The sequence below is a fragment of the Gadus macrocephalus genome, chromosome 7 (genome assembly GCF_031168955.1).
Source record: "Gadus macrocephalus chromosome 7, ASM3116895v1".
In the NCBI taxonomy this organism is placed as follows: Eukaryota; Metazoa; Chordata; class Actinopteri; order Gadiformes; family Gadidae; genus Gadus; species Gadus macrocephalus.
This window is the reverse complement of record NC_082388.1, coordinates 1,556,603-1,568,833: the sequence shown is the minus strand read 5'-3', so window position 1 is coordinate 1,568,833 and position 12,231 is coordinate 1,556,603. Positions and strand designations below refer to the sequence as shown.

The window sequence follows — 12,231 nt, the reverse complement described above, 5'->3', positions numbered from 1 at the left end:
GGTTTATTTTGACTATGGACCTCATTTTGGAAATGTATGTGATAGAAAACGATACAAGCGGCGTATTGATCTACTGTGCTCAGTCAGCAGCAAGTAGAACCGACAAGTCAGCGGGCAATATGCCGGATTAATGCACCCCTCCCAGCCAATCAGAATCGAGCATTCTTAAATGAAGTAGAATAATATATATTAAATTATGTAATTTTATTTGAACGCTGATTGGCTGTTACGTTACGTCACTCAGTGGCCATGCTGTTGAACGCTGATTGGCTGTCATCACGCGAATGTCGCGGCAAAGTTGAAATATTTCAACTCGAGCAAAAGTGTGGCGCTGCAAAACCACGTCAACGCGTACGGAATCGTTTTGGCCCTTCGCGTTTGGTGTGAACGCACAGGTCATGTCGCCCCTTCGCATTTGGTGTGAACGCTCCATCACTTGTGCGACATGCCTGCTATTATATAGCAGTAAGATGTTTAGAAACATAACGGCTTACCTTGGCGAGTTTCGCTGCGGTGTGTGCGCGTGCGTGTGTGTTCTTACCTGCGCGTGTGTTGATGGCGGAGCCGTTATGTTTAAAAACATAACCTCTTACCTGGGCGAGTGTGTCGCTGCCTTTGTCTTGACGTGCGTCGTGTGCGCGTGCGTTTGTGTGCAAGCGCGTGTGTGTGCGTATTTGTGTGTGTGTGTGTCTGTGCTTCCGTGTATGTTCGTGGACATGTGCGCATGTGTGAGCTGTGTGTGTGCGGTGTGTATATGCAGTGTGTATGTTCGTGCTTGCGGTTTATGCATGCGTTTGCGTGTGCTGTGTGTGTGAGAGCTGCAGGCTGCTTGGCACATGCACACTGACGAACTTCAGTAACTGGTCGGACAGGCCTGCTATTATATAGAAGTAAGACTAGAGTGTCCGCGTGTGCGATGCCCGCGCTCAACCTCTACTAAAACCCAAAGCTATAATATGGAAACCCTGGTCGATAATGTATCAAATTTCTGAACGTATAATATCATAACATTTTGCCTACAATGTCACAATAAATAACATATTGGTTCACCTATTACGTAATGAAGCAAGCATAATAATTTTCTCCTCACTTTATGAAGCAAGCATGATAATTTTAAGTTTGCAGCATTTGTAGATCAGAAGATTAGACCCTGAGGGTGAATCACACTTGATGCCTTAATGCAGACATCGATGTCGTTCAGACATCAGTAGAATCAAGGGGGGTCGGCTTGCAAGGGGCGGAATATGACGTACGGTCTAAGTTTGCAAGAGGCGGGATAAGTGTGGCCGCTGACACTGTAGTTTGTTTTAGTTTGACCCTAGACAGCACAGAGGCAGAACGGGCAGAACTCATCGCCATCATCTTGAATGTTACTGCAACGATGCATCATATATTCCGTTGCATTCACAACATCCGAAGCATTGATCAATGAAAGATTAGAGCATGAGTTAGAGACAAATTGAAGAAAAGACGAAGAAGAAGGGCGTCGCGAACGATACCGGAGAAGGAGAGAGTATTTTATTGCTTAAAGGTCCCATGGCATGAAAATCTCCCTTTATGAGGTTTTCTAACATTAATATGAGTTTCACTAGCCTGCCTATCGTCTCCCAGTGGCTAAAACTTGCGTTCGATGTAAAACGAGCACAAGGTATCCTGCTCGCCTTTAAAAAAAAGGCGTGCTGATTTGTAATGTGGCCCCATATGTCGTCAGAAGGGGCCAGGTTACCTCCCCTTTCTCTGACTGGCCCGCCCAGAAAATTTGGCCTGCCAATCAGACAATGAGCTACGACCATGCTAGCGCCACATGGCGCTTTGTAGTTTGGATAACCGTTCTGCTTTGATGTTTTGGCGCATAAAACGTTGGTTCTTTGACGTCTCTAGTAATCCCACAACGAGACTGTAGTTGGGGTTATCTCCGCCATGGTTGAGATGGAATTGGGGAAAAGGAACTTTGGCTTTGACTCCCTGAAGTACATGAACCATGACATTGAGGAGAAAGGGATTGATTGTTGTGAGCCTCGCCATTGTGAATCATCCACTGTAAGCAGAGCGCATGGTACCGTGGCCTCAAGCTGCTCAAGGCCACACCCCCACCCTCCTCCTTGACCCGCCTCTCTCCGCCTCATTTGGATTAAAGCTACTGACACAGAAACGGCGCATTTGGGGGAAGCTCAATGTGCGACTGGCTCGTAGTGGCTGTAATTCTGCACCACGGCTGAATTTCGGGAACGACTTCAAATACTGTGTTTGGGGCCCACTAATATCTATATTAAAGCATCCATAAAGTAGCATGCCATGGGACCTTTAATTTCCCATAGCACAAAGACTGGGACAAATGCAGTTGGTTTCTTGTTTAAACAGGGTGAGAAAACAGGGAGTGGAAGGACGGGACCATATAATGTTCAACTAACTGTTGGGTTACAGGGGTAATTGTTCAATGGAAAGTGTAGTATACTATGCATGCAAATGAATCATTCAATAGATTTTACTGTTATTCAGGGCTCAAAGTGCATTGATACTTGCATGTACTGTAAAATGCATGGCAACTACTATTGGTTAGTTGGAAATAATAATTACAAAAAGCTGAAAATTGTGTTCATGTTACAACAGCTAAGGCAGCAAACAACTTAACCATAGTGAACTAAAGCATGGGCTTGTGTGGGGGAGGGGGAGGGGGAGGGGGAGGGGGGGGGGTTGTGAGGGCAAGATTGCAGATTGTACATTGGCTACCTGACGTGAGATGTTTTTTTTTTTGTTAACAGAAGAAAGCTTAATTGAGATTAAACATCTCTTCAAGTGATCTAGCCAAGACAAGCAGCAGTAGTCTACAGTCACACATAGCCTTCACATAAAACATAAGAAAAATAAAACAACTAAAACAGTCGGCAGGGGGAGGGGGGATTTCAATATCACAAGACATTTTGGGAGGCTCAAGGAGGTGGAGAATGTTTAAAAAAAAAATAACGTTTTGCAAAAAGTGTCGATGATGTAAGGCAGGGCCGGCGATCGGCATAGGCGAGCTAGGCGACCGCCTAGGGCGACAAATGCGTTGGGGGCGCCCTCTGGTGGCGCCCTTAATTAAAAAATATATCAATTAAAATATACGACGCGAACGGAGAAGCGAGGGGGCGCGGGAGCAATTGTCAGGGCGGCCCGAAACCGTCAGCGTAGCACCCCCCCCCCCCCCCCCCCCCCCCCGCTCGCAAGGAGTCGCCTAGGGCTCCGAAACGGCCAGCGCCGGCCCTGATGTAAGGTTCAGGTGGGAGAGTGTGTCGACGGCGGGGCTGTTACGTCAATCTTGCCGTTGTCTTAAAATATCTGCATCCGCGTGTGTGCAGTATGTGTATGCACGTGCATGTGTGTGCGTGCATGGGTGCATGTGTATGTGGCGTGTGTGTATGCGGTGTCCTGCGCTGCCCTTGACTTGAAACGTTTGCATCAGCGCGCCCGTGTGTGCAGTGTGTGTGCGTGTGCGTGTGCCTTTGTGTTCATGCACGTGTGGGTGGATTGTGTGTGTGTATGCTGTGTTTATGTGTGTGCGTGCGGTGTATGTGTGCTAATCCCATTATTATCACTAAATCTAGCAAAAACAAAATTTAACATTATCATTGCTATTACAATCATTGATATGATTATTCTGTATTGTAATTCTATTCAGGAGGATATGATTTAGACTCACTGAAGCGCAGGGAGATGAGGAGAATACTCAGCAGTCCGATGCTCACAATGACAGTGATGTGAAACCATAGAGCTGTTCAGGAGTAGGACACACACACACACACACACACACACACACACACACACACACACACACACACACACACACACACACACACACACACACACACACACACACACACACACACACACACACACACACACGGTCACTTGGCTAAAAAAGTGTCACGCAGACGCGCAGGAAGATTTTCGAGTGTGCAGGGGAGGGGTTGGTGTTACGGTCCACGTCTAGATCATAGAATTCTAAAGATACTATGTTACACAGGCTCTGTATTCTGCAGACCACTTTAGAACTTGTTTGTCGTTGTTGTGTTTGGCTGTGAGTGTGCAAGCATGCTATGTGTTGTTTTGCATTACATTTTTTAATTTAAGGTATTTTCTCAACCTTATTTTACACTGTGGCACTCATATCTTAAGGGAAAAACATCTGACATGTTTAATTTAGTTTGAATGTAAAATATTTCTTTATATTTGAAGAATATTGTAATATTGAATGTACATTTGACAGCCCTAAATCAAACCAGACAGACACTTACACTTGTGCAGAGCTGATCTCAGGTCAGGCATCTTCTTCACCTCCATGTTCAGTGTCTCCTCCAGCTGATCCAGGGCTCTCCTCAAGGTCCCAACGTATGATGGAGGACGGACCTCCACCGTCGTCCAGTCCCTGGTGGGTGGAGGATCCTTCAGGGATCTGAAGGTCTGGAGGATGTGGAAGTGGTCTTCAGTTTGGGTGAACTGCTTCACCTCTGAGCTTCTATTGGTCAGATCTTTTATTTCCTGTTCCAGCTCTTTGATGAGGCCTTCAGCTTCTTTCTCTGTTGATTTCAGTTTCTCTTGAACCGTTTTGTTGTGATCATCCAGACACTTTTCAACAGAGCGCCTCAGAGCAGTGAGGACCTGCACACCATCGGCTATCTCTCTGTCTGCGTCTGCTTTGCTGTGGGCCACCGTGCCTATGATGTCTTTAATCTTTCCTTGTCTCTCCTTGATCATCTGCTGAACTTCAGCCTCTATCTTCCCCAGCTGGGCCGTCTTCACTTCATATTCCTCCTTCAGAGGTACAACAGGATGTGACTTGTGGTCTGTCACTGTGCACAACACACACACACACACCTGGTCAGTCTGACAGAAGAGCTCCAGGAGGCGGTCGTGTTTCTTACACATCCTGTCTTTCAGACAGTCCAAAGGGTCGACCAGCTGATGTGTCTTCAGATGGGAGACTCTCTGATGTGGCTCCAGGTGGGTCTGGCAGTAAGAGGTATAACACACCAGGCAGGACTTCACTGCCTTCAGCTGGGTCCCAGTACAGACGTCACAAGGAACTTCTCCGGGTTCAACGCAAGGCTGCTCTTTGACTCGTACAGAACTTCTAAACTGATCAACCATCCCTGATATGAAGGTATTAACCCGTAAAACAGGTCTTGTGTGGAACAGCTCGTTGCAAAAAGGACAGTTGTACTGGACTTGCTCATCCCAGAATGTTATAATACAGGTTCTGCAGAAGTTGTGTCCACATGGTGTGGAGACTGGGCGCTTGAACACATCCAGACAGATGGAACAGGAGAAGTCCTCCTCAGAGCAGAAATGAGCAGAGGCCATTCCTAGAAAACATGTTTTGTCAAGTTTAAAAAACATTACATTATTATTACATTAACATTGTGGGCATTTAGCAGATACTTTTATCCAAAGCGACTTACAATAAGTACATTTGTCAGAAGAAAGTGAAACAACAATACATTTCTGTGGGTAAGGATGTTCATAGAACCAATTGCCAAGCACTAACCATCACTAGGTTAACCCATTCCCCGTATACAACAGAGATAGCTAGGATAAGATGCTTAAATTGCCCGGAAGCTCAACACAAAAATAGTGTGCACATTAAGTGCCAGTACGTACAAGATACAATAAGTGAGTACAATGGTTGCTCTGGGGGGGGGGGGGGGGGGGTGTAGGTGAACTCTGATCAAGTGAATCTTGTATCTAATTTGGTTATTTATGATCAAAATAGGGTTTTAAAACTCTAATGCAATTGTTTTTCATATTGTATATTCTTGTTGTTTCAATCAGAAATCTTCAACATGTCGCCCTGCCAACAGCATCAATGAGGACTACAGTAAACCTGGTGGACTCACCTTATAATGAGGACTACAGTAAACCTGGTGGACTCACCTTATAATGAGGACTACAGTAAACCTGGTGGACTCACCTTATAATGAGGACTACAGTAAACCTGGTGGACTCACCTTATAATGAGGACTACAGTAAACCTGGTGGACTCACCTTATAATGAGGACTACAGTAAACCTGGTGGCCTCACCTTATAATGAGGACTACAGTAAACCTGGTGGACTCACCTTATAATGAGGACTACAGTAAACCTGGTGGTGGACTCACCTTATAATGAGGACTACCGTAAACCTGGTGGGCTCACCTTATAATGAGGACAACAGTAAACCTGCTGGTGGGCTCACCTTATAATGAGGACTACAGTAAACCTGGTGGACCCACCTTATAATGAGGACTACAGTAAACCTGGTCGACTCACCTTATAATGAGGACTACAGTAAACCTGGTGGTGGACTCACCTTATAATGAGGACTACAGTAAACCTGGTGGACTCACATTATAATTTTCTGAATCTGACTATTAAATCATAAAGTCTTGTTCTTTGTTTCCGTACAGAGAGACGTGCCTCCACGTCGTGTTACTTTGGACACTTTGCATTTCAATTCAAGTAATAATTCACTCTCAAAGTAAACCTCTATTAATTTATATAAAATAAGGCATGCATGTGTCTAAACCAGTTTAGCATGGAATGAGTGGTCTCTGACTCCTGCCCAGCTGAAACAGATGAGTGTCACAACTAGGGTTGGGTATCGTTTGGGTTTTATCCGATACCGGTGCCTACTCTGTACTTTTCGAACGGTTCCGGTGCTAAACGTTTCTCGAACCAGCAGGCCTCGACATTAACGGTTGCCCGCTTGCCCGGGGCAACCAAAAGTCATATTTGGGCAAGTTGAGATTGATTTCTGGTTGCCCGAACGGGCAAGTGGATTTTGGGTGGATGTTAATATAAAGGCTATTTATTCAAATGTTTTTAAAAACTGCAGAACAACCTCTTTTGCCGCAAAATAACACAAAATATAAGTATTTGCAATTGATCAGTGCGCCGTCTTCTCTTCTCTCGGAAAGCGAGTTAACAGACCCGCATCGCTTCAGTGCGAATATAGCCCCGCCTTCTGTCACTCGCAGTGCGTTCTCTGGCCGTGATTCGAAGGTGTTCGCTAAAGGTTAGCCAACAAAGCTAGCATCGCAAGTGCAGCAGCGCCTCCGCGAACGGTTTAGGTAGAAGGAAAATGGAGTAGTGATGGAGGAGTGCAGTTTGGAAGTACTTTGGATTGAGGCAAATTACCAAGGAAAGTCATATGCAAGAACACGGTTTTGGGTTTCATAACTGTGCACATGCACAGCAATAGCGATCTTTTTCACGAAATTGGACCCTCACAATCTATATATTACATGAAAGCTGAGCCTCCACTTATTCCAACAGTCCAAACCATATCATTCTGTGACTAAAACTCGCAAATAACAACTTAAGAAGAAACGTCCCCTTTTCTTTTAACAACCAAAAATGAAGTATTACCTTTGTGATTTTTGTCCACAAAGTTGATTCTGGTCGAATAAACAACCATAAACAGATAACCCAGTGTCTGGGCCAAATTGCAACTAAACATGGTATTTTCAATCAATGAATAAGAGAAGGTTTCTTAGGAAATAGGTAAATTGCCTTCAATCAGAAAACATATTCTTCAGCGCAATCTAGTGGCTATATGTTTATTTGCGAGTGTTTGGCTTGGTGCATTCGAATATATTTGCCCTGAAATTTAAATAGAGGTGTAAAGTGTCAAAATTGTAAGATATCTACCTTTATTTGTGTCTCAGAGTAAGACATCGCTCCCAAATAATAACGACCAACTGATAATTATTTCAGGTGGATATGTTATCTTCCACTTATGCTGTTTTCCATGGCTTTATTCACTTTAACCAAGTATCATCCCCATTGAATATTTCACTTGCACAACAATCTTTCTTTTGGAACAAAGATGACATTATCGCCCTTGCAGTTGTGGAGATATACTCTATTTACTTTGGGTATGTTCTTTCCTGAAAAAAAACTTTTCCCTGATATCGAAAATGGTATAGAATATCGATATTTTTCCAGGTATAGTGTCAAAGTTAGAAAATCCAGTATCGTGACTGACAACACTACTAGAAACGCGATATCTTTGCTACTACCTCTGACATTTAGTTAAGTACAATTGCATGAAATCACGCAGGTCTACATATAACTTGGCGATAGCTTTAATAGGTTGCAACGGTGGACTGAAATCACTTCATGGCACGATGTGACCGCTCGATAAATAAATAAACAAAGGGAAGTTTGTTATTTTTTAAACACAACATGTGTGGAAGCTAACATTCAGCTTCAGTCTGAGCTTGGATGATTTTTCTGAGCCCCCCCAAAACCAGGCCGCATGCCTGGCAAAAAGAGGCCTGTTCAAGATTCTGATTATAATTTGGGCAAGTGAACATCACATTCGGGCAAGTCGAACCTGACCTGTACTTGCCCGACGGGCAAGTGCTTTTGAAACCTTAATGTCAACCCCTGACCAGTACTTAAAAAAACGAAACCGCACACGCTTGCATACATGACGACTTGTTATGAGTTTCACATTAAGCAGAAAGTCAGCAGACGCTGAGTTGAATGACAACGGTGTTTGCTAGCCTACTTGATATGCAAGATTTACGGTTGGCATTAAATTACTCGACTTACACGAAGAGGCTGCTGTGAGTGCTGTGACTGATAAATATCTTTTCAACAAATAAAAATAATTTCAAATAATATTAATTACTCGCTGAAAGCAGGCAGGCACGCATCATGGCGCAGCATTACTGCCAAAGTCATATTAAGTAATATAACGCAGGTGCGCAAGGCAGCCACAGGAGACGCCAACATTGTTTTCTACCGCTCGGTACCGCGCTGTATTAATTCCCAAGTTTTGAAAAGAAAAAGTATTTGAAGCGAATAACGACTCTGTTTTTGATTTGTTTATTTGGTTTTGAACAGAAAGTTTTGGATGCATGCATCGGCTTTGAGTTTGTTTGTTTGTTACTTTGAAATTACATTCGCTCGCATCACACACACACACACACACACACACACACACACACACACACACACACACTCACTCCAGCAGCACTAAGCACTTTAAGGTCTTTAAGATCTTCATGGTCTACCTCACTTGCAGTTTTTGCACCACTGTACTGTACTTTACTGCTGTCATTCCCCGCGAACCATGCATTGTGTGTTTTTCATGTGTGTTAAGTGTTGTACTCCTTGTTATTTATGTGCCGTTTTGGCTTTCTGTCTTGTAATGTTGTGTTGTTATGTTGCTGTGTAATACATGTGAGCACACCAAAACAAATTCCTTTCAACTGTATTTTATATACTGTTGAAATGGCTATAATAATAAACTTGAACTTGAGTCAAAAAGTAGAGCAGAAGAGAGATTAAGAATACACATCACTGTATCTGCCTTTTGAACTAAGATGTTGAGACAACAATGAAATCTATTTAAAAATGTCGGTCATTCTAACTCTAGCGGCCCCAGGCTTACAGGAACCTCCCCTCGCTGTGATAGCCAATCACAGCCCTTGAGACCTCACAGGAGACGCCCCTCTCTGTGATAGCCAATCACAGCCCACGAGACCTCACAGGAACCGCCCCTCTCCGTGATAGCCAATCAAGGCCTCCAAGACCTCACAGGTACCGCCCCTCTCTCTGATAGCCAATCACAGCCCACAAGACCTCACAGGAACCGCCCCACTCTGTACTAGCCAATCACAGCCCACAAGACCTCACAGGAACCGCCCCTCTCTGTGATAGCCAATCAAGGCCTCCAAGACCTCACAGGTACCGCCCCTCTCTGTGATAGCCAATCAAGGCCTCCAAGACCTCACAGGTACCGCCCCTCTCTGTGATAGCCTATCACAGCCTCCAAGACCTCACAGGAACTGCCCCTGTCTCTGATAGAAAGATAGGAGCTGCGGTAAATTGGGTGTTTTCAAGCCAAGCGTGACGCACACCCCAGGACGGGGCGCACACACACACACACACACTCGCACTGTAGTGTGAATATTAAATCAAGGTTGAAGGTTGATACCAGCTCAGAATAAGGAATGGGACACTCAAAACAAAAATTTAAAATCTGTACAAGCACTAAATAGAATTGGTTAGATGAAGGAATACAAATGAGGCATTATCAATTATAATACAAACATATTTGAAACGCATACAATTTTCAGGTCCACTGTTTCCAGAAGCAAGATGAGTACCGTGTATCACTCTGACACAGCTAACTTTGCACGTAATGCTTACGGTTAGATTCATGCTTACACTTACATTTCTAGGGTCCCATAATGGACTTCCATTAGAACAATTCAAAATAGAATTATAGGAAATATGTTTTTGAACAACTAACTGCTGTACATGAGTTTGTATTTCTACAATAGAAACAAAAGTTCCAGAACCAGATGCAGACACACCCGGAGCCTATAAACTACGTCCGCCGAGCAAGGAGTAACAGTCACATGAGGAAATCAAATAACGGCAGGATTTGAATCGGTTCTGTTTTGGTTGTCCACCATATAAAAATATGTATATATATAGTTTGGATAAATTACATGTATCATAATCAGCAACACTTCGTTCATTTTGCCAGATAAAGTTAAAAGGAATATATATAGATATGGAAATGTTATTGACAGAGCAAGGAGGGGTAAATGCGATGATAGGCACAACATGTTGTACTTTTATCCCCAATAACACAGCTCCGGTTGGGTTGGTGGCCAGGGCGCTGGCATGATTACAATCCCTCAGGTAAGAATTGGCAGAGAACTCCGGCATTAATGACCCTTTCACAGGATGGATGGAGAATATGTTTGGGAGGTGGAAAGGCATGATCCAGTAAGTGCCCGTCGCGGGAATAAATGCAGAGACCGTGTTAATTGTCACCGGCTGCCGTTGTATTCCCTGTGCACGAGGGCTACTGCATCTGCTGATCACCACAGCAGTGGGTGCTACAGAAGCGCCAAGTGCCATTCAGGCTTACATGGTGATCAGATATGATCCGATGAAAGTGAACGATACATCACCTGAGGGGCCCGACCCTATCCAGCTGTAATATAATAATAATAATAATAATTTTTATTTATAATGCACTTTATATTCAAGAATCTCAAAGTGCTTCAGAGAAAAAAACAAAAAACAAACAACGATTAAAAGGGGAACCTCAAAGAAAGTTTAGCTAAATGCTCTTTTAAAGAGATGGGTTTTGAGGTTCCGTTTAAAAAGAGCTGTAGTCTGTGGAGCCCTCAGGTGGTCAGGGAGGGCGTTCCATAGTCTAGGGGCAGCAGCAGAAAAGGCCCGATCACCCATGGTGCACAGCTTTGTATGTCGGGTTTGGAGGGTGTGAGTGGATCCTGAACGGAGTGTACGTGAGTTTGTCGGGGGGGTGAGGAGTTCCTGAAGGTAGAGGGGGGCAAGTCCGTGAAGGCACTGGTGGGTGAGGAGGGAGACCTTGTACTCAATTCTGAGTGGGACAGGGAGCCAGTGCAGTGATTTCAGGATGGGGGTGATGTGGTCATGCTTGCGCACCCTCATCAGGACCCTGGCAGCACTGTTTTGAATGTATTGGAGCCTCTGGATGCTCTTGCCAGGGATCCCAATGAGGAGTGCATTGCAGTAGTCCAACCTGGAGGAGACAAAGGCATGGACGAGCTTCTCTGCATCAGCCAGGGTGAGTGATTGGCGGAGTTTGGCGATGTTCCTGAGGTGGTATAAAGCTGTCTTACAGAGGTGTTTGATGTGGGTGTCAAAATTAAGTTGTGGGTCCATTTTAACACCGAGGTTGGTGACGGATGTGGAAAGGGGGATGTTTTTGCCAGAGAAGGTGATATTGGTGATGGTGGGGGAGCGGAGCTGATGTGGCGTGCCAACAAGGATGGCTTCCGTTTTATGGCTGTTAAGTTGTAGGAAGTTGAGCTTCATCCACGCCTCTATCTCCTCCAGGCAGGTGGTCAGTGTGGATGTTGGCAGAGGGGCAGAAGAAGTGGGGGTTGTCCTGATGTAGAGCTGTGTATCATCAGCATAGCAGTGGTAAGATAAGCCATGCCTGCTAATGACACTACCCAGGGGGAGCATGTACAGTGAGAACAGTGTGGGGCCCAACACCGAGCCCTGGGGGACACCGCAGGTGACGTTGTTGGTGTGTGATTTTGCTTTGCCCAGGGCAACGTGCTCAGTTCCGTCAGTGAGGTACGAGGTGAACCAGTTCTTTACATTTCCTGATAGTCCAATGGTGTATTGCAGGCGGTGAAGGAGAATATTGTGGTCAACCGTATCAAAAGCAGCTGTTAAGTCCAGGAGGA

The 12,231-nt window shown here is 44.7% G+C and overlaps 3 protein-coding genes and 1 long non-coding RNA gene across 26 annotated transcripts in view; 1 reads left to right on the top strand and 3 right to left on the bottom strand.

Moving 5' to 3' along the window:
- Positions 1–12,231, top strand: part of LOC132460630 (NACHT, LRR and PYD domains-containing protein 3-like) — a 521,671-nt gene that overhangs the window by 373,432 nt on the left and 136,008 nt on the right. The window lies entirely within an intron of this gene.
- The window catches only part of LOC132460662 (tripartite motif-containing protein 16-like), a 60,579-nt gene that overhangs the window by 6,975 nt on the left and 41,373 nt on the right, over positions 1–12,231 (bottom strand). Inside the window, exon 2 of one of the 3 annotated variants that reach the window (XM_060055487.1) lies at positions 4,275–5,342. In XM_060055487.1, coding sequence (XP_059911470.1) covers positions 4,275–5,340 — 1,066 coding nt within the window. In that variant the 5' untranslated portion in view covers positions 5,341–5,342. Of the gene's footprint in view, positions 1–3,679; positions 3,899–4,274; positions 5,343–12,231 lie in introns of those variants that run through there. The other 2 variants (XM_060055488.1, XM_060055489.1) reach the window with 2 other exon arrangements.
- LOC132460633 (NACHT, LRR and PYD domains-containing protein 12-like) overlaps positions 1–12,231 on the bottom strand; it is a 272,380-nt gene that overhangs the window by 255,396 nt on the left and 4,753 nt on the right. The window lies entirely within an intron of this gene.
- LOC132461215 (uncharacterized) lies at positions 5,582–10,903 on the bottom strand. Of its 2 annotated transcripts, none has more exons than XR_009526549.1 (4): positions 9,278–10,903; positions 8,406–8,990; positions 5,861–6,685; positions 5,582–5,667 (listed from the first exon to the last, which is right to left on the bottom strand). It is a non-coding gene; the product is annotated as an uncharacterized LOC132461215 (long non-coding RNA). The 2 variants fall into 2 exon arrangements; XR_009526550.1 differs by having other exon boundaries at positions 5,588–5,667; positions 5,898–6,685.